Consider the following 24,790-nt stretch of genomic DNA (forward strand, 5'->3'; position numbering starts at 1 on the left):
TGTTTGTGTAGTACACTGCACTGGCCAGTAGAGGGCAGTGTGACCCGGTGCGCTTCTCCCCTTTAATTTGTCCACATCAGATCCCATAAATGAAACGTTCGTGTACATGAACGCGTTTCTTCTTCTGTAAAAGTTTTACTTGGACAGAATCGGACTAAGGACGCTGTAATCGGCGAATCGGCTCGTTTTAGCAGCTTATTTATCGCAATTCGTCTCGCAAGCTTGATAAGCTCGTACGGCTCCTGGCAGGCTGCTGCTGCTGAGGCTGTTTGGCTTTGACATGCTAAACCCTGGATGACCGAAGGGACTCGTTAATAGCAGGTAAAATCAGTCTTCTTCCAAATCATCACATCTGTTGGCTCAGTTCCGTGTTTGGAAACGCTAACGTGTCACTACGCTAAGGCAACAGTAAATCCCCAGAAACGCTAATGCTACAGGCTGTATTTTTGGTTTTAGCTAGGAGGCTAATTTAAAAACTTAAAGTCCCCGTTTACTGACAGACGCACAAAACCGAACAAACAATTGTTAGATAACTATGGTTAACTTCAAATATTAATTTATCAGCGAGCAGCATAAAACTCCTCCTTGCACCTGTCATGTGAACGGTACCGTGACACAGTTTATTAGCTGCTTCCAGCGCCACGCCAGACTCCATTCACAAAATGTCAAATTTAAGAGTTACAACTTTAGTTTCATTTTAAGTTACCTTCTTGTTTTATGGATATCTATACCACAAAACAGGAAAATACACATTAAATTGTATTTGTTTATATATAATAGCAAATCGAAGAAGGACATCTAGGTGTTTACTCGAAACAGATGGGTTGATAACCCAATATAACACAGTAAAAAAAAATCATAATAGAAAAGGAGAGTATGAGTGAACATATGAGATAATAGAACTTAAAAGAGTGGAAGAAAACCCTCAGGCCACCTCTGCTAAGTGTGAAGTGCAAGTGTGCCAGTTTAAAGCTGCATTTCGGAGAAACCTGGAATATAAAATCCAAGTCCTTAGAGATGCGAATCAGTTAAAAAGATAAAACACTCCCGATTTGTCTCCTTGTTTTGTGTTGAAATGATCCTACTTTTCCTCATATTCCTTCATGTCTCCTATTCTAGTGGTGAATATTCATACTAAACATGACCAAAGTTTCACTAAGACCAGTGTGTGCATAAACATCCTACAGCTTGTGAGGGGCAGCCAACCAGAAGGTGGTTGACTTAGAGGGGGCGGAGCTTATACCGCTCATCTTAGACGAAACAACTAAGCATCCACTCAGGAAAGTGAGTCTGTGAGTCATTGTGTCTTCAGATCACAGGACTTTGGTGTGACTGGGGTTTATTATCCTGAGTTTGGACGGTGATCTCGGTGTTTTGTTGGTGATGCTGTTGTTCCCTTCAACCTGAGGCTAAGACATCAGCTGTGAATGTGGCTCAAGCCCGAGTGGATGGACATTCCTCTGTCTGCTGTTTTGCTTCCAGCCTGGGAGGTCACGAGGGTCACGTGATGTTTTTTCCCAGCATGGAGCTGCTCGGGTGGGGATTTACTGTTTGTGCTGTGCTTAACTGGTTTCCAGTGCGTGTGTGGGAGCTCAGGGAGGATGAAGCTGACCTCTGAGGTGAGTGGATCACCTGCAAGGTGTGAGCGGTCAGTTTAGAGATTTTTAAGAGATCAGAAAATGTTTAAAAACATATTTTTCTGTCATTAAATAAAAATCTGACTCTTTAATGGGCAGAACTGATCGTGTTTTCTGTAGAATTGATCTGGTTTGTTGTGGTTTTGGTGCGCAGATGAATGAAGTGTTTTTAAATTAAATTTGGCGCTCGTACAGTAACGTTTGTAATCTCATGGATGTGCTGCAGAGTATCATTTCAGTCATGTTTTTATCAGACCTCTCAGACCGCTTTCTGTTTTCACTGAGTTTTCTTTGTTGGCATTGTTTCTCCTTTTGATGTTCAGGCTAGAAATGGGAAGAAGAACAGATTACGTGGATCACACGCCTTTGTTTTATTAGCTGTGCTGACTTTTTAAAAGGTAAATGGTGTTTTAATAGAAACACCCTCGGACTCAGCAGCCAAACTTCTTAAAAGAACCAAGAAAAGTGAGCACATTACAGCCCTTCTAACTGTTCTGCTGTTTGGATTGATTTTTACAATTTTATTGTTATATTTTGAAGCCCTGCACGGCCCCTGTAAAGGTACTCGACCTGCTGTTCTTGTTCCAACTGGTGTGCGACTTCTGATGTTCGCGAGAAGGGTTCGAGCTGTTAGGGCTTCTGGATTGTGGAACAACCTGCCTCAGGAAATGTGTGTCTTCTTTACAATCACTGCTAAAGACTCGGTTACGTCTTAAGACTTCATCTCTGACTGTACCGTTATCCATTTTCAATGTTAAAGTTTATGGCAGTGCAAATACAAACAGAGTGAGCAAGTATGGCTGTTTGGAAGGTCTGCAGGAGGAAGCCTCTTCTCTCTAAAATACAAACAGCAGCACAGTGTAGCTCCACACTCCTGGAACAGACGAGACCACAGTGGAGATGTTCGTCCATCACGCACAGCAGCACATCTGGAGGAAACAAACACCTCATACAGCCGTCAGCACGGTGGAGGAGGGACGATGATCTGAGTGGACCATGAGCTCCTCTGTAGAGTCAGTGTGAGGCCGTGTGTCCCACAGCTGAAGCTTGGACCAAACCGGGTCATCAACAGGACAAAGATCTCAGCACAGCAGCAGATCTGCAACAGAACGACTGAAGAAGAGAAGAACGGAGCTGCTGCAGAGCTCAGAGAGCTGTGCATGAGTCTGAGACCCTTTTGCTTTTCTCTGGTGACGATCTGTGTTCTCTGGGTGAGGTGTAAGAGCTTCGCCTCAGGCCGAACACATCAGGCTGATTACACATCTGCCGCCTCGGCGAAGGAAATCACACTTTTATAACCTGTGGGAATTTTTAACTTTTCACTTGCAGAAATGCGAGAAAGAAAATGGAGCGTGGTGGTTTTTGTGCATTCTTTCCACAAAACTCCGGTTGCAGCTCACTGATGTGTGGGGGAAAGTTGTTTATTATTGAATGCATGAACTGAGATAATCAGTTTAGTCCCAAACACATCATTCAGATCCTCACACTGCAGACACTACAAACAGGGAACGGCTTTTACTTCAGAACTGGACTAAAATACCTGTTTATTCAACTAGCTGCTGATTACGTTTCAATCAGTCGGAACAACGAAAAAATAATCGGCTCTGTTACAGTTGGTGCATTCAGTGTTTTACCTTTGAAAGGTTTAGAAAATGTTCCACTTCTTTCAGTAAATCCAGATGCTGTAACAGCAGTTCTAATCAGACAAGCTTGACCAGTGTACACCTCTGACTGGTTCTTTTGAAGAATGGGAACAATTTTAGTTGACACCATTCTTTTGGTCATTGGTGTGAGTGATGCTGATATGCAATATTTCTGCATTTAGTACAATTTTGAAAACAGTTTGGTGATCAGTGGAAGTGTGCAGGGTTAAAGATCAGAAATTAGAGCCTCTTATTGCAGGGCAGCAGCCCGAGCAGAGAAGATCAGCCCCCCCAGCCACCTCCTCCAAGCTCATCTGGGGCTTGTGTGTGTGAATGACTGAATGTAGTCAGGCGTTCCCGGGAGAGCCAAGAGACATAATCTCTCCAGTGAGTCCTGGGTTTACCCCGCGGCCTCCTCCCAGTAGGACATGCCTGAAATACTTCACTCGGGAGGGATTCATCCTAGCCTAGCCAGGTCCCCAAACCAGCTCAGCGGACTCCTTTCAAGGTGGAGGAGTAGTGGCTCTGCTCCGAGCTCCTCCTGGATAACTGAACTTCTCGCCCAGTCTCTAAGGAAGAGGCCTCAGAGACTGGGTCAGAAGCAGATAACCTTTAAACTCTTTGAAGCTGGAAGACCGCTCCAGCTTTACAGAAGCTTAAAAGAAGTTAGCTTTGATAGCATGGGTTTTTTCAAAATAAAAGCGCTGTCACACCCAGGTTCAAAACGATGTCTTCTGTTGAAGGCATCTACAGTCCTGTAACACCTTCAGAGGACTCGCGGTTTACAGCTGCAGGTAGATGGAGTCAAAAGTTCAAACCAACTAACTGCTCACCTCTTTAGGCTCGGTGAATTGTAATTAGACATTAACGCTCTTATTTGCAGCATTAGTAACTACAGACTCTGGGAGATTTTTCCGAGGCCTCACATCCAGCCTGGCCAGGTTGGAGCCGGTGAAGCTTTGTCTGGATGGAGGATTATTAGATCAATCGTACGGAAATAAACCAGTTCAATAAGAATTGGATCAGCTGAGAGAGAAGCAGCCCTGGTTTCTTCAGATCCAGGCAGCACAGCTTCATACGTGACCGTGAGCGACTTCTGGGGGGCCTGAACACTGCAGATTGACAGAACGAGATGGGAACATAAGCCCCACCCCCACCCCCACCCACATTAGGCTGGAAACGAGATTGAAAGGGACTTCTTGTCCGGTGGCCTCAAAGACCATAAATGAGCTTGTTTTCGGGTCTTGTCCTAAGATTCAAATTTGGAGGCATTAAGGAATCATGAGATCTTTTGTCGTTGTTGTTGTTGTTGCTTGGATTTTCTCAAACATCAATGAGCAGTATTGCCACATGCTTATTGACAGGAAACCAGCAGCTGCTCTCAGAGAGGCTGATGTGGAAGATTTATTCTCTACTATTATTTATAATCCCCAGAAGATGAGTCCTGACAGGGCTGCACCCCACAGTCCTCTCCCCACGAAGGGTTTAACTGGTCACATACTTATAAAAGTCCTTGACACGTACTTGGTTGATAATTAATGTCTTTCCTCCCATCATCCTCCTGTCCCGTCTGCAGGATCCAGACCTCCAGCTCCTTATGGCTGTATATGATGAGAACATCCTGAAGAATCCTTTCTACCTGGCCTTGGAGAAGCAGAGACCCGACCTTTGCAGCCAAGTGGCAGAGCTCCACGGCATCGTGAGTTTGACCTGTCATCTCATTTATGTCACCAGACAAGCCCACCTGCATGTATGTGAGGATCAGGTACCCGATCACGATATCAGACAGCGATTAATCAGAGAGCGCTCTGTCTGGGTGTCACATAGCTGTGAGTCTGTGGCGTCTATATTCACTTAGATGATCAGTGTTTTTTAAAAATGGGTGGAAAATGCTTCAGACTGAGCAGATGTGATTAAATGTAATAGTAGGTAGGGCTGCTCGATATAACGATATATATCGGATGACGATATAAAAACGTCTGTCGTTTGTTTCGTGGTGTCGCAAAATAAACTGTTACAGCAATATTTGTTCATGTTTTGATCACAGCAGTGGCTATATTCATTTCTTAAAGTTCTCTCTTTCTCTTATATTTTATATAACCGCACTACGGACGGACAAGCGCCTGTTTTTATGCGTTGTCGTTAGCAACAACGATGGTAATGCCATCGTGTGTCCGCTTGTTTATGTTCCACATAAACCTTTCACAATAAACTTCAGGATCCTGTTGAGACTTTTCAAAATAAACTGAATCACGTGAAAGAGAATGCAGACTGTTTACGGATGAGAAGCAAAAAGGAGTCGCCAGGTGCTAAAAAATAAAGCTTAGACTCAAACGTTAGAACAGGCTTTTCCCCGCAGCACACCGTGTAATAAATACTCACAAAGAAAACGGCGGCCGTTACAACTTGTGTCTAAAAATGTATCGTTTCATGCATCGGTTAAAACACTCGACTCCAGCTACATGACGCCCAGCTGGAAACACTTCACGCAGGTCGAGCTGCCCGAGATTCACAGAGTTTACAGAAAATGTTACATTTTTGATTTATATCGTTATCGGACGATAGATGTCTTATATCGGGATATGAGATTGTGGTCATATCGCACAGCCCTGATAGTAGGAATTGTGAATGGAGGGAAGAAGCAGAAGAATTGAGCTTCGGTGACAGGGTGAGGAGCTCAGGTCCATCTGACCCGGCTGCCTCACGGAGGAAGTGATGTCAGGCGTGAGACCGCGAGGCAGATCCAGCACACGCCAGAGAGACGGCGCTGCTCGTCTGTGTTAGGAACACATCAGTGTGCAGCTGGAGACCCTCGTGTTGCTTCGTCTGTAGGTGGCTGGGGGTCTGAGCGTCTCTGTCTCTGCTCAGGAAGGTTTGCATTAATAAACAACAGGGGGGAGGTGAAAATGAGGAAACGGCACAGAGCTCAAAATAACTGCAGCAGAACCTGAATAAGTCCAGGTGTGAGCTGGCTGCAGAGCTCTGCCAGTTTCTATCACAGAACAGCTTCTCGCTTCCTCCTCAGTGGTTGAAGGCTGCGCCTACAAACAGCTGAGAATCACACCAGCCCCTTAAAGCAGGTTAAAGATCAGAGTCGGGGACATTATCCCTGTTAAAATGTTTAAATGAGGAGGTAAAAGAAGCGCGCTCAGCCGGGGTTTCAAACACAGCGACACCTTTACACCACTTCCTGCCTCACGGTGGTCAGCGTGGGGTTTCTGGTGGTTTCAGCGCGCTCTGCTGCTATCCCTTCACTCTCACTGAGTTAGAGGAGCATTGTTTTGGTCGGACTGTTAAAGCGGGGTTGATACATTTCATTTGGCTCTCAGTGAAGCGCAGAGATATCAGATGAGCTGACAAGCTGCAAAGCGGCGCTCTAAACCTCGTTTGAGCTTGTTAAAGATGACGATCGGACGCCTGGAGCAGCAGATGAGAATCAGATGTCTGAACGCTGGCCAGTCGGGTCATCTGCACGCCGTCAAAACATCAGTGGGGGGAAAAAAATGCGTGTAACTGCATTAAAGCTGCAGTTTGCAGCAGAGCCGGAAAAATCAGTTCTACATGGCACAGCGTGCACATGCTGTGCATACGTCAGGGCTTCAGCAGCTGCTCTGGCTCGTGACTGCGTCTTCAGATCCTTAATCAAATGCTGCCGATCAGGTCATGTGCATTTATTGACTTCATGTGAACATCTTAAAAACAAATGACGCCTGTTTAATGTCAGTGTTTCTGCGCTATTTTCAGACCATCGGACACTCGAATGTGCAGAGAAACACTGTGGAGCCTCGGCTCTGTATTTTAATACTCCCACCACACACCGAAGTGCCGTATACTTCACGATAAACATCTACTACTTTAAAAGTGTGAGTGAGTTAGAGGCCAGGAGCCATCTCAGTGCTGTTCATCATCTAACCGCAGTTAATACAGTGAAGACTCCACTCTTTGTACCATTTGATCCTATTTTCTGCTTCCTAACACAGATCAGACCTTATCTGATTGTCGTTGGTGTGGAAAGGTCAATAAATAAAAGGTTAATAAATGGAATACCCTGCGTGTCGCCTTGAACCTGCAGGTTCTGGTGCCGTGCTGTGGAAGTTTGACCCTCAGCAGCTACTCGGACTCTCACTTCGACAGCTATGTGCTGCAGCCCGTGGAGGACGGTTATAAGACTGCGGACGGGAAGGTCTGTCTTCAACACAAGCCAGTCTGTGCTGCTCGTTGTTGCCAGAGGCTGAGTTTAAACGCACCGCTATCCTACTTTTACAGTCCTAAAAATACAAAAAGAGGCTGTTTAACAGCTTTTTTCCTCTGTGTGTGTTACAGGAGGTCCGGATCCAGGACAGGCAGGTCCTGCTGGGATCCGGGTTCCCGGCTCCAGTGTCGATCCCCATCCTGTTCGAGGAGACCTTCTACAACGACCGGGAGCAAAGCTACAGCATCCTGTGCATCTCCAGGCCCATGGAGGTGGACCCGAGCCTGTCCGAGGTCAGCACGCCGTCTTCTTACAGCCTGAGGAGCCTGGAGGACGTCAGGGAGTTCCTGGGCCGCCACGCCCAGAAGATGGACAAGCACATCCAGAGCTTCTGTCAGGCCTTCAGGGAGCAGGAGAGGAAGGGACTCCGGCACCACATAGTAGGGATGACAGACACAAAACACAACCCTGGTGATAAACGGACTAGAGTGACAAACGGGGGGCTGAAGGAAACAGAGCTCTGGGCGTGTCTGACCTAAAATAGCACGCCTCACAGGTTTCGTCATTCTTTTACCACAGACAGGTTTGCGCTCCCATGACTCAGATAAGGCAGAAATACTGATGCAATCACAAGCTTTTTCCAGCCGGTTGGGCAATCCATGTTTCCCTAGTGTCTGGTGGTTAGCAGGGCCACCGACTGATTTGAGCGATGGTTTCCCAGCAGCTACCATCGGTCTCCAGCGTCACTCACAGCTGGTTGGAAATCCTCCCTCTGGTTGCAGATGGTTGCAGACTCGTCTCGAGGCCTGTTATTGGCAGACAAGTTGATGTCACATGTCTACAGAACTTGTCATTGTACAGCTGCAGCTATCGCCCCCCAGTGGCCATCAAAAAGAGTGCAGGTTTAAGGCTCCTCCAGCTAGCTTCACTTTGATTTAATACATGACAACAATGCAAACAACACCTCCAGGAGAGCGTGCATCTTTTTAGCGTTAATGTGTTTGAATGTTTTCGAGTCTTTAGGGGATTTTTGCGTTCGATTTTTTTCTTTCCTGCTGAGCTAACAGCTGTTCTGTTTCCTGTCAGGACTCGGTGAACGGTCTTTACACTAAATGTCTTCAGTGTCTGCTGAGAGACTCTCACCTGGTGAGTAGAAACAATCTTTATTTCTCACGTTAAAACTGGCTGAATGAAAATCCGCCTTTCTCTCCTTGATTTGGAGAATATTTCTTTCTGGCTTCTTCACCTGGGGCCAATATTCACTCTTCTATGTCTTTATTATTCGCGTGCTTCTCTGGTTTGCATGGTGGCTCGGTGCGTTCACGGTTATTCGTGTGATTATCTGACTTTGTTTCGTTTGTCCCTCGGCTGCACGATGACATCAAAGGCGTGAGAAACGTGGTCGAGTAACACGGCCATGCTTTTTGAGCATGTGACTGTTAAAGCTCTCAGTGTCTCCGCTTCGTTTCTTTTTAATAAAACTGTGAGCTTGTGTTTGAGAGCCGATTCTGCCGGAGGGAAGAGCAGCTGATGGAAAGTGCTGATTACTCACTGAGAGGCTGCTGTTTTAGTTTAACAGCGATCCAGTCCGCTGTGAGCCTGAGCTGGATAAGAGATTTGCACCATACAAAGGACGAGCAGTCCAGTCGGTCAGGATGTTGAATCTGTGGCACCAACTACAGAGGTTTTAGCAAAATCACCTGTATTAAAAGGATTCTTATTCAAATCTCTAAAATAACATAAAAATTGGGAGAAAATGCAGATTTCTGTCACTCATTGTTTCTGCTGTGTGCAAACTTGGTGATTCCCTCACAACGTCCTGTCTTAAGGCAGGAAAACTTTGCAGGCGCTGTCGGAATAATCCCCCAGAACTGAACTTCCCATGAACTCAGATGAACAGCAGGTCTGAGGGTGCTTCCTGCATCACCTGCTGCTCGCTGACGTGAGTATTTCAATACTCTGCAGGCACAGATGCTCAGCAGTGTGCTGTGAACAATCATGACAGTCCAACATGCTTTTTACTGCAGAAGAAGCTCATGTGAGTGTTGCATATAAGCGGGGGCCGTACTGAGTCGGCAGCTGTAGTTCAGAAAAGTCCTGCTTTCGTTGATTCAGGCATTTGTGACCTCGGTGCAGTCGCTTCCCTCTTTGTGGGAAATGAAACGAAACAGCACGTAAACCAGAGGAAGCATTCTGGTGAAACATCGTTGGTCGTTAATGCTTCGTTAGATCAACCTCGTTGTAAAATGTTGGGTTAATGCGGCCACGTTACGTCCATCTGTTGGCTTTGCACACGTGAGCGTTTTGCTGCTGTCATGTGGGGAGGAATCGTTTCCTCCGGTTCGGAAAAAAAGGATCGAACCCCAAACAGTGTCATGTGACCGCCGTAACTAATGCTTCAAATCAGCTTCCTTTAATCAGCGTGACCTCTGACCCGACGCACACACGCAGGATGCTGTGAGTTCCTCTGGACTGGATGATTCGATGATATGTGGCCGTGGCGTCTGCGACTCAGCAGTTTTGGGCCTGATCACATCCTCTAACGCCTTCCTCTTCCCGTGCATGCTTTGTGTTTTCTGCAGAAACTTCTGGCAAAGCAGGAGCTTCAGATGACGCTCCTCAAACAGGCTGTGGAGGTAACGTCTGTCTGGGTTCAGTGAAGGAGAAAGGTTGACACGTAGACGCAAGTTTAAGTTTGCAAGAAAGTCAGATTTCATCAAACACATGCAGAAGCTCCCACAGCTGTCACAAGTAACTTCCTGCTTCATGCCAGTGAAACTGTAAAGGAATCGATTAATAAGCCGAATAACTCAATAAGATATTTACAAAAAAATAAGACGGAGCTCAATGTGGGCAAAGCTACATGTAACAGAAGCAGCTTAATAATCCAAACATGCAGCTATTTTGGTGTGAGGTGAGAAACTTTGATGAGCTGTTTCTGACACGTATTAAAATATTGGTTTTCCTCTTCTTTTCCCAGATGTACGTTCATCATGGTATCCATGAATTAATCTTTAACTTTGTGGGAACGCTTGAGGCCAGCCAGGTAGGTCTGAGCTCAGATTTACTCATTAGACGTAACGAGGGAGCGAATAAACCGTCTGTTCGTCCGCTTTCTTCCACCACCAGATCCTAGGTGATCTGCTCACGTGCCTCCTGCATACACACACATCCCTGTGGTGTTTTTGCTGCGCGCTGCTGCAGATATAACGTCAAACACGCAGCCTGCAGGGATCACTTGTCTTTGCAGAGGGATCGTTGTTTCAGTGATGGAAGCCTTAATATTTCTCCTTCTTGCTCTTTATTACTGTGATGACCCCAAAAAGAGGCTTTGACAGTTTCAAAAGTTCCTCTCCCGTCTCTTGTGCTGCCGGTCGACAGGACGCTGCCTTCAACAAAACCACCAGGAGTCTGCAGGAGCTGCAGCAGAAAGAGCTGGGAGTCAAACCCGAGTTCAGGTCAGTTCCACACCGGAGCGGACTTTGAGACCCAGACCTCTGCAGCGTCAAATCTGGTTCTGCTGGCAGGTTTAACCAGCGCTTGCTGTTCTGAACACGTTACAGACGATGTTTAAATGTGCAAAATGCCTTCAACGTTTACACGGACCCAGTTAAAGCGACCTGATCGTGGCAGCGTTCCAACAGCTTACATAGACAAACACGATACGTGTTCATGGTTTATGAAGTCAAATTTTATTTCAGACTTGTTTTTAAATACGTCCTGGTCAGTCTGACCCGAGGGACAGCTCAGGGTCCCAACAGTGGAGACCATCCAAGGGTTACTGGTGAAATAGAGCGATCATGAAGACTTGCGTCATGTTTCATTGCACCGTGTGATTGGTTCTGTCTCTGTTTTGTAAATTGAATCTGTTGTTTAGCGGTGTGCCTCCTTCCTTTAGCCCGAGCCACTGAAGCTTTGTGAATGTGTCCGTTCGATGTCTCTGACCCATCGTCTGTCCCCCGTTCTTCTGTCTCTGCAGCATAAACTTGTCTCGGGCTAAAAGAGAGCTGAGCCAGCTCAACCAGCAGACGTCCCCCCTCCTCAAACTGCTCTGCCTGCGTAGAGTCGCGCTGACCGCCACCCAGACCCCGAGACGCACCGGTACTTACTCTGTTGGTTTGTGTGTGCGGAGCTGAAACGAGTGTGTGAGCTCATCGTGTTCGATCGGACCTCTTTCGTAGGAGAAGCAGTTTAAATGTGTGTGTGGAGCTTCAGCGCTCGCTTTAATGGAAGTATGTCACAGCTCGCCGTGAGCAGGTCCCTTGCACCCTCGAGTCGATTGGACAGATTTGCAACACATTGGAACCAGTTCTAGTCAGTCTGCAGCTGGTCTGTGGTGCACCACATACTGCATGCCAAAGTACCCTCGAGCAAGACGCTGAACCCCGAGTTTCCTCAGGTGGATTCATGGATGTTGGGTCGTGCACAGGTGTGGATGAGGCTTGCAGTACAAAGTAATTTGTCACAGACACAGAGGTTGCAAGTCCATTGGCATTAATCCATCCATCCATTTATCCATTCGCTTCCGCTTCTCCTTTTCAGGGTCGCAGCGCTGGAGCCTATCCCAGCTGTCATAGGGCGAGAGGCGGGGTACACCCTGGACAGGTCGCCAGTCTGTCGCAGGGCCAACACACAGGGACAGACAACCATTCACACCTAGTGGCAATTTGGATTAAACAATTAACCTATCCCCACAAGCTGCATGTCTTTGGACGGTGGGAGGAAGCCGGAGTACCCGGAGGGAATCCACGCAAACACGGGGAGAACATGCAAACAGAAAGACCCCGTCCTGATGGTGGAATTGAACTCAGGACCTTCTTGCTGTGCGGCAACAGTGCTAACCACCGTGTTGCCATTAATCCATATTATTGATAATATTAACTTAATATTTGCGATCATGTCGTAGTTTCCATCCTTGGGCTGTGCTGCAAAAACACAAAGTCTGAGAGCTTGGGAGGTCTGCGCTGTTTTCAGCTGTTTCGGTGACACCAGGGGCGACCCAGTGTTAGCCAGCTGATTTGAATGCGGTGCAGATCTAATCGAATTTAACGTCAAATTAAATTTCAGTTCATGTCATTTGGACACGTTTGTAGAAAAAGTCCCAAACAGGACAAAAAAAACCTGTAAATATCTAAGAGTTTTCAATTGGATCACTCTGAGAAAATCACATTAGATCCAGGAGTCTGACAAATGAGACCATTCCTTTATTTTCTCGCGGTGACATAAGAGAAACCACCTTATTAAACGTGTAATGCAGGGAAATGCGGGACTCATCAGAGAGCGGCTGTGCGACTCTTGTGTTTCCCTAAAGAAAAGGACAGTACCGACTCTGTGAGCTTCCATTTGTGCAGTTTGCTTTGGTAATCCAAGCTTATTGGATCACGGCAACAACCCCGCTGTCAGCCTGCAGCGCCGCGCTGACGAGAGGCCAGTTTACTCATTAGTGCTGAGCTGAGGGAGAGATGAACGGGAAGAATGACTCTTCAGTTTCCACTCACTGACTGTGTGTCTCCCTCCACAGTGAGCATAGAAGCCGTGAGCGCCGACGACCTGCTGTCTGTCGTCCTCTATCTGCTGGTGAAGACGGAAATCCCCAACTGGTGAGCGAAAGGGGAACTGGCTGCGACCTTTGACCTTCTGTCGTGAATAAAATGCAGAGAAATGAGGAAAAAATGAGGCGGTGAAAACAAAAAGACGACTCATAGTTTTACAGTTTTGGGTCAAAGGGATGGTATCGCAGCCCTGCTCGATTCTGCAGGTCTCGCATGTGGGCGTGGCTAAACTATAACACTGGCTTCACCCACATTTGTGAAATTTGGAACCATCGGACCAAAAATTCAGTTTTTTAAATTTAACATCTCATTTTGGCAGCGTCTGTGTCCGTCTCATTTATTTTTTTAGCTTTTGTGGGTCACACTTTCCACTTGGAGGTTAAATCAGATCCTTTTGAGCTTTCGATAACGGGCGTGTCCACGATGCCACGGTACAGAAAGTTGCTGTAATTGGAATTTATATTTTCTAATGTGCCGCAAACTTCACAACCTGGAGACATTTTAATATTAAAAACATCTCGAGCGGTTCCTGTGTTTGTTCTGCAGCAGAACCTGCTCAGTCTGAACTCTGCAGCGCCCCCTATGAGGCAGGAGGTGAAGTTTTTGCGTTTACTGCTCTGAGCAGCTGAGGACGCGGACCGGTGGCCTCCAATAGTGACTTTAACAATCAATGTTAATGTTTTATGATCAAATGCATCATTTTTTATTGCAATATTTGATTACTTTATTGAATTCATAATGTTTGTTGACAGTAAACTGTCCACAGCGCATGATTTTTTTCCTCTATAAATAAGCACAATTAATCTTCCAGTGAAAGGCAGCCTAACTGGAGGCTGCTGAGGATGATCTATAGTTATGAAACATCATTTGGGTTAATAAGATGTAGCTGGGTGATCTAATTTGTCTTATCTTCAGGATGGCCAACCTGAGCTACATCAGGAACTTCTGCTTCAGCCACTCGAGTAAAGATGAGCTCAGCTACTGTCTGAGCACCTTCGAGGCGGCGGTGGAGTACATCAACCTGGGGAAGCTGCAGAACTCTGTGAGACACAAACACACCGCTGTCGTATCTCAGCAGCTGCTTCACTGTGCTGGAGATCATCCATGTGTTTTCTCCTGTTTTTGCCTCCTTCCTCAGGGCTCTGGTGAGCTCAGCGACAAGGCGCTGTTCAAGGAGAGGATGAGTCTGCTGACTCAGGGTGTAGCCACGCCCATTAATTGTCTGTTTGAGGTGAGCTGCAGCCCGAGACGTTAGCGGATGTCCCATAAAAGATCAGCATGATGTATAAAACTGCTCCTACATGATGTGTATTTGTTTTTTTGTACAGTGGGATGTAAAAGCTTCTCCTGATGCTGTGAATGTTTTTACAGATCCTTCGAGGTCCAATTCAGTTTGAAGGAGAAAGAATTTAAGAGAGTGAAATAAAAACTGTTATTTAGCACTTAAAATATTCAGCTCTGTTCCCTCTGTTGGCATTTCTTCTGTTTATGTTCATTATGTTTCCTGGTGTTTTCCAGGCCATGAAAGTGATTTAAATGTGTAGTAACTATTTTTGGGAGTTATTTTTATATTGTACATGGAAGACATAATTACTCTGACCTAAGAAGCTGATACATTCAGATAAACTTATAATTAATCTGTTAAAAATACATAGGAGTGGGTTTGTGGAAGGCGTCATATCCCCTCACCATATTTGAGTACAGTGGCCAGGAAGGAACCCCCCCCCTTCTAACACCTGAATACAAGCTAACGTATCAGATTGTTAGCTTGAGGGTCCTAAGAAAAACCTACTTTCCCTCAGATAAACAGTGTGATTACATTCTCACATGATATGAGAGTTTATTCACTAAGTGTCAGTTACATCCACTTTATAGAAACTTTCGCTGACAGCAGCAAAAACACAGCAGCTAACAGCAGCAAAACCACAGCAGCTAACAGCAGCAAAACCACAGCAGCTAACAGCAGCAAAAACACAGCAGCTAACAGCAGCAAAAACACAGCAGCTAACAGAGGCTAACAGCAGCAAAAACACAGCAGCTAACAGCAGCAAAAACACAGCAGCTAACAGAGGCTAACAGCAGCAAAACCACAGCAGCTAACAACCGCAAAAACACAGCAGCTAACAGCAGCAAAAACACAGCAGCTAACAGAGGCTAACAGCAGCAAAAACACAGCAGCTAACAACAGCAAAAACACAGCAGCTAACAGAGGCTAACAACAGCAAAAACACAGCAGCTAACAGAGGCTAACAGCAGCAAAAACACAGCAGCTAACAGAGGCTAACAGCAGCTTACCAACAGAAAGGTTTACCTCAGTAACACTGTCAGCAGTCAAAAGTGACTCCTGACTCCTCCAGAGTAAATAAAGGTGGACACTTCTCACCCAGCATTGACAGCTGAGGTAAACAGCAGACAGATGTGGAAAACCCCTGGGTTGCATCTGGATGGATCCGCTCCCCAAACAGTGATAGCAACACGCTCGCTGGCTGCGGCTGTTATGGGGTGCACTCTGAAAGTCTGAATTTAATGTCTTTGATCTCTCTTGGCTAACATGTTTATCCTATACCCTCCACTATACCGAAGAACACTCATTTGACGGCAATCTGCAGTCTTCTGACATCTAGTGGCGAGATTTTGCTAATGCTCAGTTTGCTCCTGTGTGTTTTGTAGCACATAGCAAATGGAAATGAAGAGGAGGTTGAACGCCTGCTGAGTGATGGAGAGGCCGATGAAGATGTGAAGATGTGTCATCCTCTCTGCTCCTGTGACCTCTGTGACCTCCAGCTGTCCGGGTCAGTGTCCAGACTCACACAAACAAACATGCAGAGGTACAGAGAGTACGTCAAAGCATTCACATGAAAATAACGAAGAATAAAGAAGAGTAAAGGCTCCACGGTACAGATTTGATATGACCTGCCTGGAGTTTATGACACACTGATTATTGACTGTGAAGCTGTAAATTCACTCTAAGGCTGACTTTGCCTTTGCACATATGCAGAGAAAAGCTGATGTGATGCCTTCGACTTCTATTTTCATTGTTCAGCTGATCATCACTTCCCCTTTTCTCCATTATTTTTGTGCATCAGAGCTTCGAATCAGGAATAAAAACCATTTGTATTTTCACTTCCCACTGAAACCCCCAGACACACACACACACACTAAAAGTGTATTTCAGACCGTTATGCAATGGCCCATTAAAAACGAAAATACTCAAAAATGTAGCTGCACCACAAACGCTGTGCAGTCCTGTTAGCTAAAGTGAGGCCTAGCAGAAAGCGCCACCTGTCGGCCACGCCCACCTGTCGCAGCTGAAGCTCTGAAGTAAGAATCAGACCGCAGAGTCTGATTGAGCCTCACTGGTTACTTCCTGAAAGCTCCCTCTAACCTTTGACCAATAAGCTCCTTGTTTGACGCGTTCAGCCATTATTGACCGTAGACTGACTCTGAGTGTTGGCGCCATGTTTCAGGCGGCTCAACGACCCGTCCATCGTCACGCCGTTCTCCAGAGATGACCGGGGTTACACTCCTCTGCATGTCGCTGCTCACTGCGGTGAGTGGCTGCTAACGCGCAGTGACCCAACATGAGTTTGTTTAATACTGCGAGGCACAATTTATATATAAAAAGTATTAACTAACCTGTGTGTGTGTGTGTGTGTGTGTGTGTGTGTGTGTGTGTGTGGCAGGTCAGTCCCAGCTGATCGACATACTGGTGCATAAAGGAGCTCAGGTCAACGCCACAGACTACCACGCCCTCACACCGCTGCACCTGGCGTGTCAGCGCGGATACCAGGGAGTAACGGTGAGCACGCGCAGAAAACTAAAATCCTGGGATTTAAATTAAAAAAACTGAACTTGGTCAGAAAAAAATGTCATTAAAATGCTTCATAAGGCTCCAGCAGCACAAACACGGTGCAGAGGTCCAGCTCAGAGACTCCAGGTAGCTGAGGTGAAGCTGCAGCTACAGCCGCCTGTGTCTCCACCCACTTGTCAAAGTCTGGTAATTTTTAACTGGCAGGTTCAAACATCACCTTCAACATCACCTCTACCTTTAAGCTTTAACATAATCCAAACAGATGAGTTATAAGCAAACAAAGTCATTAAACCAGTTTCCAAAGTGAGGACTGAAATGTGTGTTCTGGATCAGCCGCAGCTGTCTGACCTCAGCCAAACAAACTTGTCGTTAGAATAAAGACGAATGAACGCTCCAGAGGAGGAGAACATTACAACAAACGATGTCCTTCCTTTGTTTCTGTTGTCCAGCTGCTGCTGCTGCACTACAAGGCCAACACGGAGGCTCAGGACAACAACGGCAACACACCGCTGCACCTCGCCTGCATGTACGGACACGAGGACGTACGTCGCCGCTCTCTTTGTTCTGTCCTCACATTTCATCCTTTAAATGCTCCAGTTGGTTTGAACCCACCGGGTTAGTCTGTTCCAGTAAATAACTCAGCATGTTCATAAGTAATAAATGCTGTGTGTCAGTGTGTGAAGGCCTTGGTGTACTACGATGTCCAAACGTGCCGTCTGGACCTGGTGAACGACAAAGGCGACACGGCGCTGCACATGGCGTCGCGCTGGGGCTACGAGGGCATCATCCAGGTGCTCCTGGAGAACGGAGCGAGCACCCACATCCTCAACAAGAACAAGGAGTCGCCGCTGCAGTGCGCCCTGAACTCCAAGGTCAGCGACACTCGATTGTGCAGAGGACGCTTCCACTGTGTGGGTGCTGGTTTGAGTCCCTTACCCCACAGCTGTGGTAGCATAATGAGGATAGCAGCTCCTGATCTCAGTACAGGAAAGAATAAGTGTCACGGCTCCCGTAAGTCACAGCTAATCTGATCAGCTGCTGACGGCAGGTCGACTGATCCCCTTTCTCCAGTCTGTCCACTAAACCAGCTTCAGATACACTTTAAAATCAGATGTTTGTTTCATCTCTGCTCCAGGCAGTACCAGAGCCTGTGTCTGCATCAGGCCCCAGGCTCTGGACTTTAGCCCTGCAGAGTCTCTGAGTCATGTTCACTCAGCCTTTCTTGCACGATAAAGGTTTTTCAAAGGATGTAAACAGATGCTTCAGGTGCTCCCTGAAAAAGAAACATATTGGTTTCATGGCGCACATACTGTAAAATGAATGTGTTGTTCATGTCTTCCTGCAGATCCTCATGCAGCTGCAGTCCACTCAGAACGGCCGGAAGCGCTGCGGCAGCGGCGTCGACGTGAGTCTCATCTGCACTCACGCTTGCATCGGACAGATCTCCAACATCACAGTGAATATTGTCAAAATCCATGTGACAAAAGTGTAATTGAATACAAAAAGGTTTCCTCACGAGACAGAGCGGCTGCATGTTTAACAGGGAGACTCAGTGAAAAGTAGTTCCAGTGAAACCTGGAACTACTTTTGAACTGGTGAGCGAATGTTCGCAGTTGACTCTGCGTCCTCTCTGGTTTCACCACGTATGTTTGAAACGTTCACCCTGGTGGTCACATTTGACCTGCATTCACACACTAAAGCTAAACTATGTTAGCATTGGGAGTATTTGGAGGCTGGTTGTGTTTTCAGCATCTCTTTTCTGTCTCTCAGTCTCCCAGCCGCTCGCCTCTGGCCTCAGACTGCAGCAGCAGCCGCCGCTCCTCCGTCTCCAGCACCTCCTCCCTGGGCTCGGAGGTCAAACCAGAGGGAGAGCGGGTCCGGCACAGAGAGGTGAGCGCTGACCAGGAAACACAACAACATTGCTAGCACCAACAATCAATCGGTCAAACGTTATTTCTGAGAAAGCGTTCATGTAGGTCGGTGCAGCTCCGAGTACCAAAGAAGAAGAAAACGTTGGTGTCTGACGCCTCTGTGTTTGACTGACAGGTGGAGAAGCTGCTGCGAGCCGTGGCAGACGCTGACGTGGAGATGGTGAGTCTTCTGCATTTGTGCTGAACGCTCAGGGTCGCGTTCCCTCGATGGGAAACGTGACGACGTCTGCTCATCCTGTTTCTCAGGTGCGTTACCTGTTGGAGTGGATGGATGAGGAAGAGGAGGATCAGGGAGAAGTACGGTCGGAGGCTCCGCTTTGCCACCCTCTGTGTCAGTGCCCAAACTGCGCCCCCACTCAGAAGGTACGCCGGCGGCCCGTGCAGCAGCGTGGATGCGACGCCATTTCCATTAAACTCTCTGATCTTCCCGCAGCTATCGGTGCAGCAGGCGGGAACTCTCGGCGTAAACAGCTGCAACGTCGACGGTTTCACGCCTCTCCACGTCGCCGCCCTCCACGGACACTTGCCGCTGGCCACCCTGCTGATCCGCCACGGGGCCAACGTGAACGCCCGCACCAACCAGAGCGCCACGCCGCTTCACCTGGCTTGCCAGAACAGCCACATCCCGGTAAGCGATAAGGGAGAAGTGAATGTGTGAGCTTTCCGTGCACAGGATGTAAACATGGAAAAATTGGCCACATTGTCAGGAAGACGTGTCGGAAGTTTTGGCTGATGTTAGTTAGTTTTAAAAAAGTTACTCAAATTTTGATGAACACGTCACATAAGGAGCAGAAAGCCAGGCTCTACAGCAGCAGATTTCCAGGTTACGCTGCTGTTTGGTAAAAACATGCTTAGATTAGCCTGATGTGCACAAGTATTATTAAAATAATCTCACTAGATTCTTCTTGGCTGCAGATCTTCACTGTTTTCCAGAAACAAACTGGTGCCCATCCTGTAACTATTTTATAGCCAATATTAAAGGAAGACGGGCAACATCATCTCTGAGGCAGTGACGTCAGAGACTTCAGGACACCAACAGCTGGCAGATGTTGCCTCAGATTCAGTAAACTGCAGGACACGTGTCCACCAGCAGAGCTTTAGTTCACAGCATCCTCATTGTTGGCTGTTCTGGATATCACCCAGAGGAAATAGAAGTTATGCAATGGGCACAAAGACGGACTCAAACGTGAACAATCAGAAAGCCGGACTGCAGAGCAAAAAGCTGACTTAAAGTTCATTTGTTGCACGAGTCCACTCGCTCCTTCGCTTGTGTCGCTGAGCAGAGAAGCGGCTCAGAAAGAGCAGTCCAACCCCAAGCGTCAGTTTCAGGTGCCGCTCAGAGGTTTTCTCCTCACTGAGGGGAAATGTGAGCTGTTTATTCTGCACGGTCACTTTCTCTAATTTCACCTTGCAGCCTGTTTCTGCAGGGGTTGTACTTTCTTAGACGCCCGTGTAGAGCTGAGCGGTGGAAACACAGTCGGTCTGTGACTCTGACTGGGACCCGGCTAATTGCTGGTGACCACTACAGTGGTGTGTGTGTCTGTTGGCAAAAAGTGATTTTATTGTCATCGTTGTGAAGGATGATGTCATTCTGAGTGTCATGGTGATGTTTAGGTGGTGAGGTTTCTGCTGGAGTGCAACGCCAAGCTGAATAAAAAGGATCACTATGGCAACACGCCGCTGATCCACGCCTGCCTGCGTGGAAATCTGGACACAGCCACCATCCTGTTACAGGTAAACACACACACACGCACACACGCACACACGCGCACACACACACATTAACTCTGAAAGTGTGTGTGTTCACAGAGTAATGCGTTGGTGAACGTGGCGAACCTTCAGGGGAACACGGCGCTCCATGAGGCAGTGCGGGGCGGGCATCTGGCGCTGGTGGAGCTGTTGCTGAGGGGCGGAACCTCTCCTGGCATCAGGAACAAGAGGCAGAGGACGCCGCTGGACTGCGCCTACGAGCTGGGTGGAAAGGTCGTGGAGTGCCTCACGCTGAATCTGAGGACCCACAGGGTCCTGATGTCAGCGTCATGGCGTCGCTCCGTCTCAGTGACCAGGCCGACTCCACGGTGCTGACATCAGGGCTCTTTGCAGGTCCCGCCTTTGTAGTCCAGCAGAATGAATTTGAAACCACGCCGATGCTGATGTCTGATACATGATTTTAAAATCATAAAATGTGATGAGCATGAAACTGCACAGCACCTTCCAGTATGTTCAGCTAGCTGTAGCTCCCAAAAAGCTTCAGAGTTCATAGAAAGCATGAAAGTAAACCTGCTCGACTCCAAATGTATGTCTTTGGACTGTTCTAGGGTAGCTTTGTATGATTCACAGCTCAAAATAATCCAAATGTGTGTAACTGGAGCTCAGCGCCAACACAGAGAGCTTAAACGGCTCGCTGACCTTGCAGTGGCCGGTGCACAGTTGTAATTATTAAGAATGGGACCTGCTGAATATGAGAAGTATAAACTTCGTCTTCTTTTACTTTGGAGTCGTTCCTGGGGGGTTCTCCTGGAGCTGTTAGCTCTTCATCGCTGCACCGTCGTGCAGGTCTGAAGACTTATATTCCTGTTATCTCGTGCAGAACACTGAAATCCTGCGAGCTCTGCAGAAAGCGTCTGGACTCTCCCCTGATGATGAACCGATCAAACTCCTCTCCGTGCCCAAAGGAGCTCTGGGTAACTAACACCAGCAATAAATCCTACAAAGCAGGCTTTACTTAAATTTCATTCATTAGAATGGGGACTGTGATCCACAGCCGTGTAATCAGGATCGTTTCTGTGCTTTTGCTCTTTCAGCTCATTCCTTCGTGCAGCGTCTGAGGCTGCAGGATAACTCCAACAGCAGGAAGCAGAAGCTGGCTCAGTCCATCAGCAGGTAGGCCGCAAACAAGCCACGAATCCACACCAGTCACAAGAAACCATCGCACTCATCAAGGGAGCCGAAAGCAAACCACACGTGCAGTGACTGCTCTGAGCAATCGCAGTAACATTTGTGAATCTTTTCATATTCACGATGCAAAATTCTTAGAAAGTATTTGAGTGTTTGTTTTTTCCTCGTGAATATTCTCAGAGGATATTCAGGCTTATTTCTCAGGAATATTCTGAGATTAGAACAGAAGAACAAACTGAGGAGGCTGAGCTGAAGAGGCTCAGGTCTTCGTTGGGAGGGAGGAGGATGGATCAGAGTCGGAGAGGCTGAGATGGTTTGAGCGTGTGCAGAGGAGGGAGGGTGGAGATGGAGCTCAGAGGAGGTTCATGGATGTAGAGGGCTGGATGACAGGGTGAGATGGAGGCAGATGATGCGCTGTGGCGCCCCCTAGAGGAAGCAGCTGCAGGATTCGATTAAAAGAAAGTTTATTTCTGAGTGTATTTCACAGACATTTGCAGCTTTAGTCTGAGAGAATATCAGAGTTTATTTCTCATGAATGTATGGCTTTAACCTTCCACCATCGACCCTCGGCCCCATTTTTCTTTCCTTTTTCCCACCTGCACCTTCAGGATGCAGCAGATGAGGAAGGGTTCTTCAGGTTCTCCACCCAGGTGTTCTCCAAACCTCAGCCAGGTACACGCGTCTTATTCTCTTATGTATTTTGGTATTTATCGGTGTTTCCGGTCTGGAGCAGGACGGACTTTAGTTCTGCTGCCGTTTCGTTGCAGGTGAATCCGGACAGGTGGAGGCTGAGGCGAGGCGAGACGGTGGCGGTCAGCAGCCCCACAGGAAGCCTCAAAGAGCGGCGCCTGGCTCGCTCTCACACCCTCGACACCGGAGCGCACACGCCGGAGCGAACGCACGCGCTGACCGTGGCTGACCCGACAGACGTCGCGTGCGCTCCTGAACTACCCGACGGCGCCGAATCGCTCTCCACCGACGCCTCCAGCTGCAGCACGGGCAGCGAGACCTCGCCGTCCACACCGTCAACTACATCATCGCAGGTCGACAGCTCGGCCGACGTCCCCCTCGCAAACATCCTGTCTGCTCATTCTGACCCCGAAAGCCAGACCGACCGAGATTTACACGCAGACTCTTCTGACGGCCGCCCTCGGCCTGGCGAGGAAGCTGAAGGCTTACCGTCAGCGCACAGGGATGAAGGCTCCACCCCTTATCCCCTTAACCTGCCCTCCCCGACCGAGAGCGAAAGAGTCGAAGAGAGCAACGCCAATCAGCAGCCAGAACCCAGCGCACAGTGATGCAGGGAGCGTGAAGCGCAGACGGCACGAGTAGCAAGAAGACCGCCGAAAGAAAAGCACACGAGACTCCGGATCCTCACGAACCAAACGTCCTCTCACTGCAGCGCGTCGGGTTGTATTTGTCCCGCTTGGAGGTTTCCGCCTCCTCAGGCAAACTGAAAGGGCGTCGGGCACCATCCATGTTGTGTGGGACGTCAGAGACGGCCCTGACTCAGAAACCTGGATCAGGTTTAACCCGCACAGGCTCGGCGCCGCTCGCGCTCCCTTCTCACTCGTTAACATAAACTAGAAGCTGCATTTTTTCCACTGACAGGTTTCCGAACTTTGTTTTTCAGATGTTTGAAAACTGCTCGGCCCTTTTGTGCGGAGGCGAGCGAGATCCAAACCATCCTCGCACAGGGAACTCTTTACATTGAGCTTCAACACGAACGTCTCAGCTGAGTTTAAAGCACTTTCCACTTCCAGCCTTCACGGAGAAAAAGGGATGCAAGCTGATTTCATTTCTTGCTGTTTGAACGTCCTCACTGTAGTTTGTGCCGCTGACTTTTTTTACTTTGGTTTAATCAGGATGATCTTATTTTATTTAGGAGGGTGGAGCTCCGTGTGTCTCCCTGTCCGCTGCTGAACCTCGCTGCGAGCTTTTATCCAGCAGATTTTAATCCAACACCACCGCCGGCTGTTTTCCAAATCAAGCTGTTTGAAGGATTTCCGTCTTTTTACCGGCACTGATGATTTTTGAGCACCAACATTAACACCGCTGACCCCTCGAGTGGAGAGTGAGCCACGTTTATAGTTTGATAGAAAAACTGTATGGAGTGAATTCGTATGACATCCATCTGAATACTGTAACGCTTAACCGATGGGCGTGGCTTCTTTTGCAGAGAAGGATGGGCTTCAGTCACAGTCACTGAACTGGACCTGTGGACTGTTTGTGCTCCTCACAAACTCTCATGTAACACTTGAACCTCATGGCTGAGGCCATAAACTCATCAGGAAGTGTTACTGACTCACGGTTTCCTGTACAGGAAGTCTTTTTGCGTCGCCCCCTGCTGGTCGTTAGAACGAATGCACCTTAACGCGCTTCAGCGTTGACTTTCCTACGGCCATGTTTTTTATGCTATGACGTCCGTGGTGATAATTTAGCATTTCAGCCTCTCGACCAAATCCGTGCACAAAGAAAACGTGACAGCGGCCACAAACGTGGAGTGCGAGCGTTTCTAAACTGTCTTTGGTCCGAAGTCAGAGCTCCATCAGCTCAGGTGGTTTATTAACCTTCAGTAAGGACGTCGAGAACCGAACCAAACTGTCTGAGCTTCCTCTTGATGTCTCATGAAATCATGACATCATCGAACACAAACTGTGAGTCCAAACCCCAAAAACCCGACTCAGACTGTTCAGCCTGATGAATGACTGAAAACTGCAACAAATGAGTCTGATTTTTATCCCTCTGTCAGGTTAATTTCTGAGTTTCGGTCTCTGTACTTCATGAAACGGTTGTAGCTACTTGATGAAACGAGCGCGTCTTCAGAGGAAAAAGACAAACTGTGGTATTCCATCACAGCCGACTGTCCTGCTGTTTAATGTTTCATATTTGTGGTTTTGACGGTTTTACTCGAGAGTCGATTTGATGGTTACGAGCAGAGTGCTGTAAACGTGTCTCCCATCAGTGTCACTGTTTCCTGTCTCCCTCACACAGGAACCACCTTTATGTTTGAACTTCGTCTGAGCGGATGTCAAAGTCAAAGCCGAGTCTTAATGATGATGTGAATGTGCCTTATTTAATTTAAACCCAAATAAACAAGAATAAACCTGCGATTTAGACAAATGA

At 47.6% G+C, this 24,790-nt stretch overlaps 1 protein-coding gene across 3 annotated transcripts; it reads left to right on the plus strand.

The window, feature by feature from the left end:
* ankrd27 (ankyrin repeat domain 27 (VPS9 domain)) lies at positions 1-24,790 on the plus strand. 3 transcript variants are annotated; one of them, XM_040038732.1, is made up of 28 exons: positions 1-321; positions 4,857-4,979; positions 7,353-7,463; positions 7,604-7,912; positions 8,559-8,618; positions 10,055-10,108; positions 10,453-10,518; positions 10,854-10,930; positions 11,452-11,573; positions 12,994-13,072; positions 13,940-14,066; positions 14,163-14,255; positions 15,695-15,816; positions 16,492-16,574; positions 16,708-16,823; positions 17,285-17,377; positions 17,510-17,707; positions 18,181-18,291; positions 18,606-18,725; positions 18,882-18,926; positions 19,013-19,129; positions 19,200-19,394; positions 20,381-20,500; positions 20,576-20,749; positions 21,357-21,450; positions 21,571-21,649; positions 22,273-22,336; positions 22,432-24,790. In XM_040038732.1, the coding sequence occupies exons 2-28, from the start codon at positions 4,878-4,880 to the stop codon at positions 22,960-22,962; spliced, it is 3,462 nt and encodes a 1,153-aa protein (XP_039894666.1). In that variant the 5' UTR covers positions 1-321; positions 4,857-4,877; the 3' UTR covers positions 22,963-24,790. The 3 variants fall into 3 exon arrangements, with proteins under 3 accessions (XP_039894666.1, XP_039894665.1, XP_039894667.1); XM_040038731.1 differs by lacking the exon at positions 1-321 and adding an exon at positions 329-1,619; XM_040038733.1 differs by lacking the exon at positions 1-321 and adding an exon at positions 329-1,619 and having other exon boundaries at positions 18,181-18,240.

The sequence above is a fragment of the Simochromis diagramma genome, unplaced genomic scaffold (genome assembly GCF_900408965.1).
Source record: "Simochromis diagramma unplaced genomic scaffold, fSimDia1.1 OVJJ01000366.1, whole genome shotgun sequence".
Classification (NCBI taxonomy): domain Eukaryota; kingdom Metazoa; phylum Chordata; class Actinopteri; order Cichliformes; family Cichlidae; genus Simochromis; species Simochromis diagramma.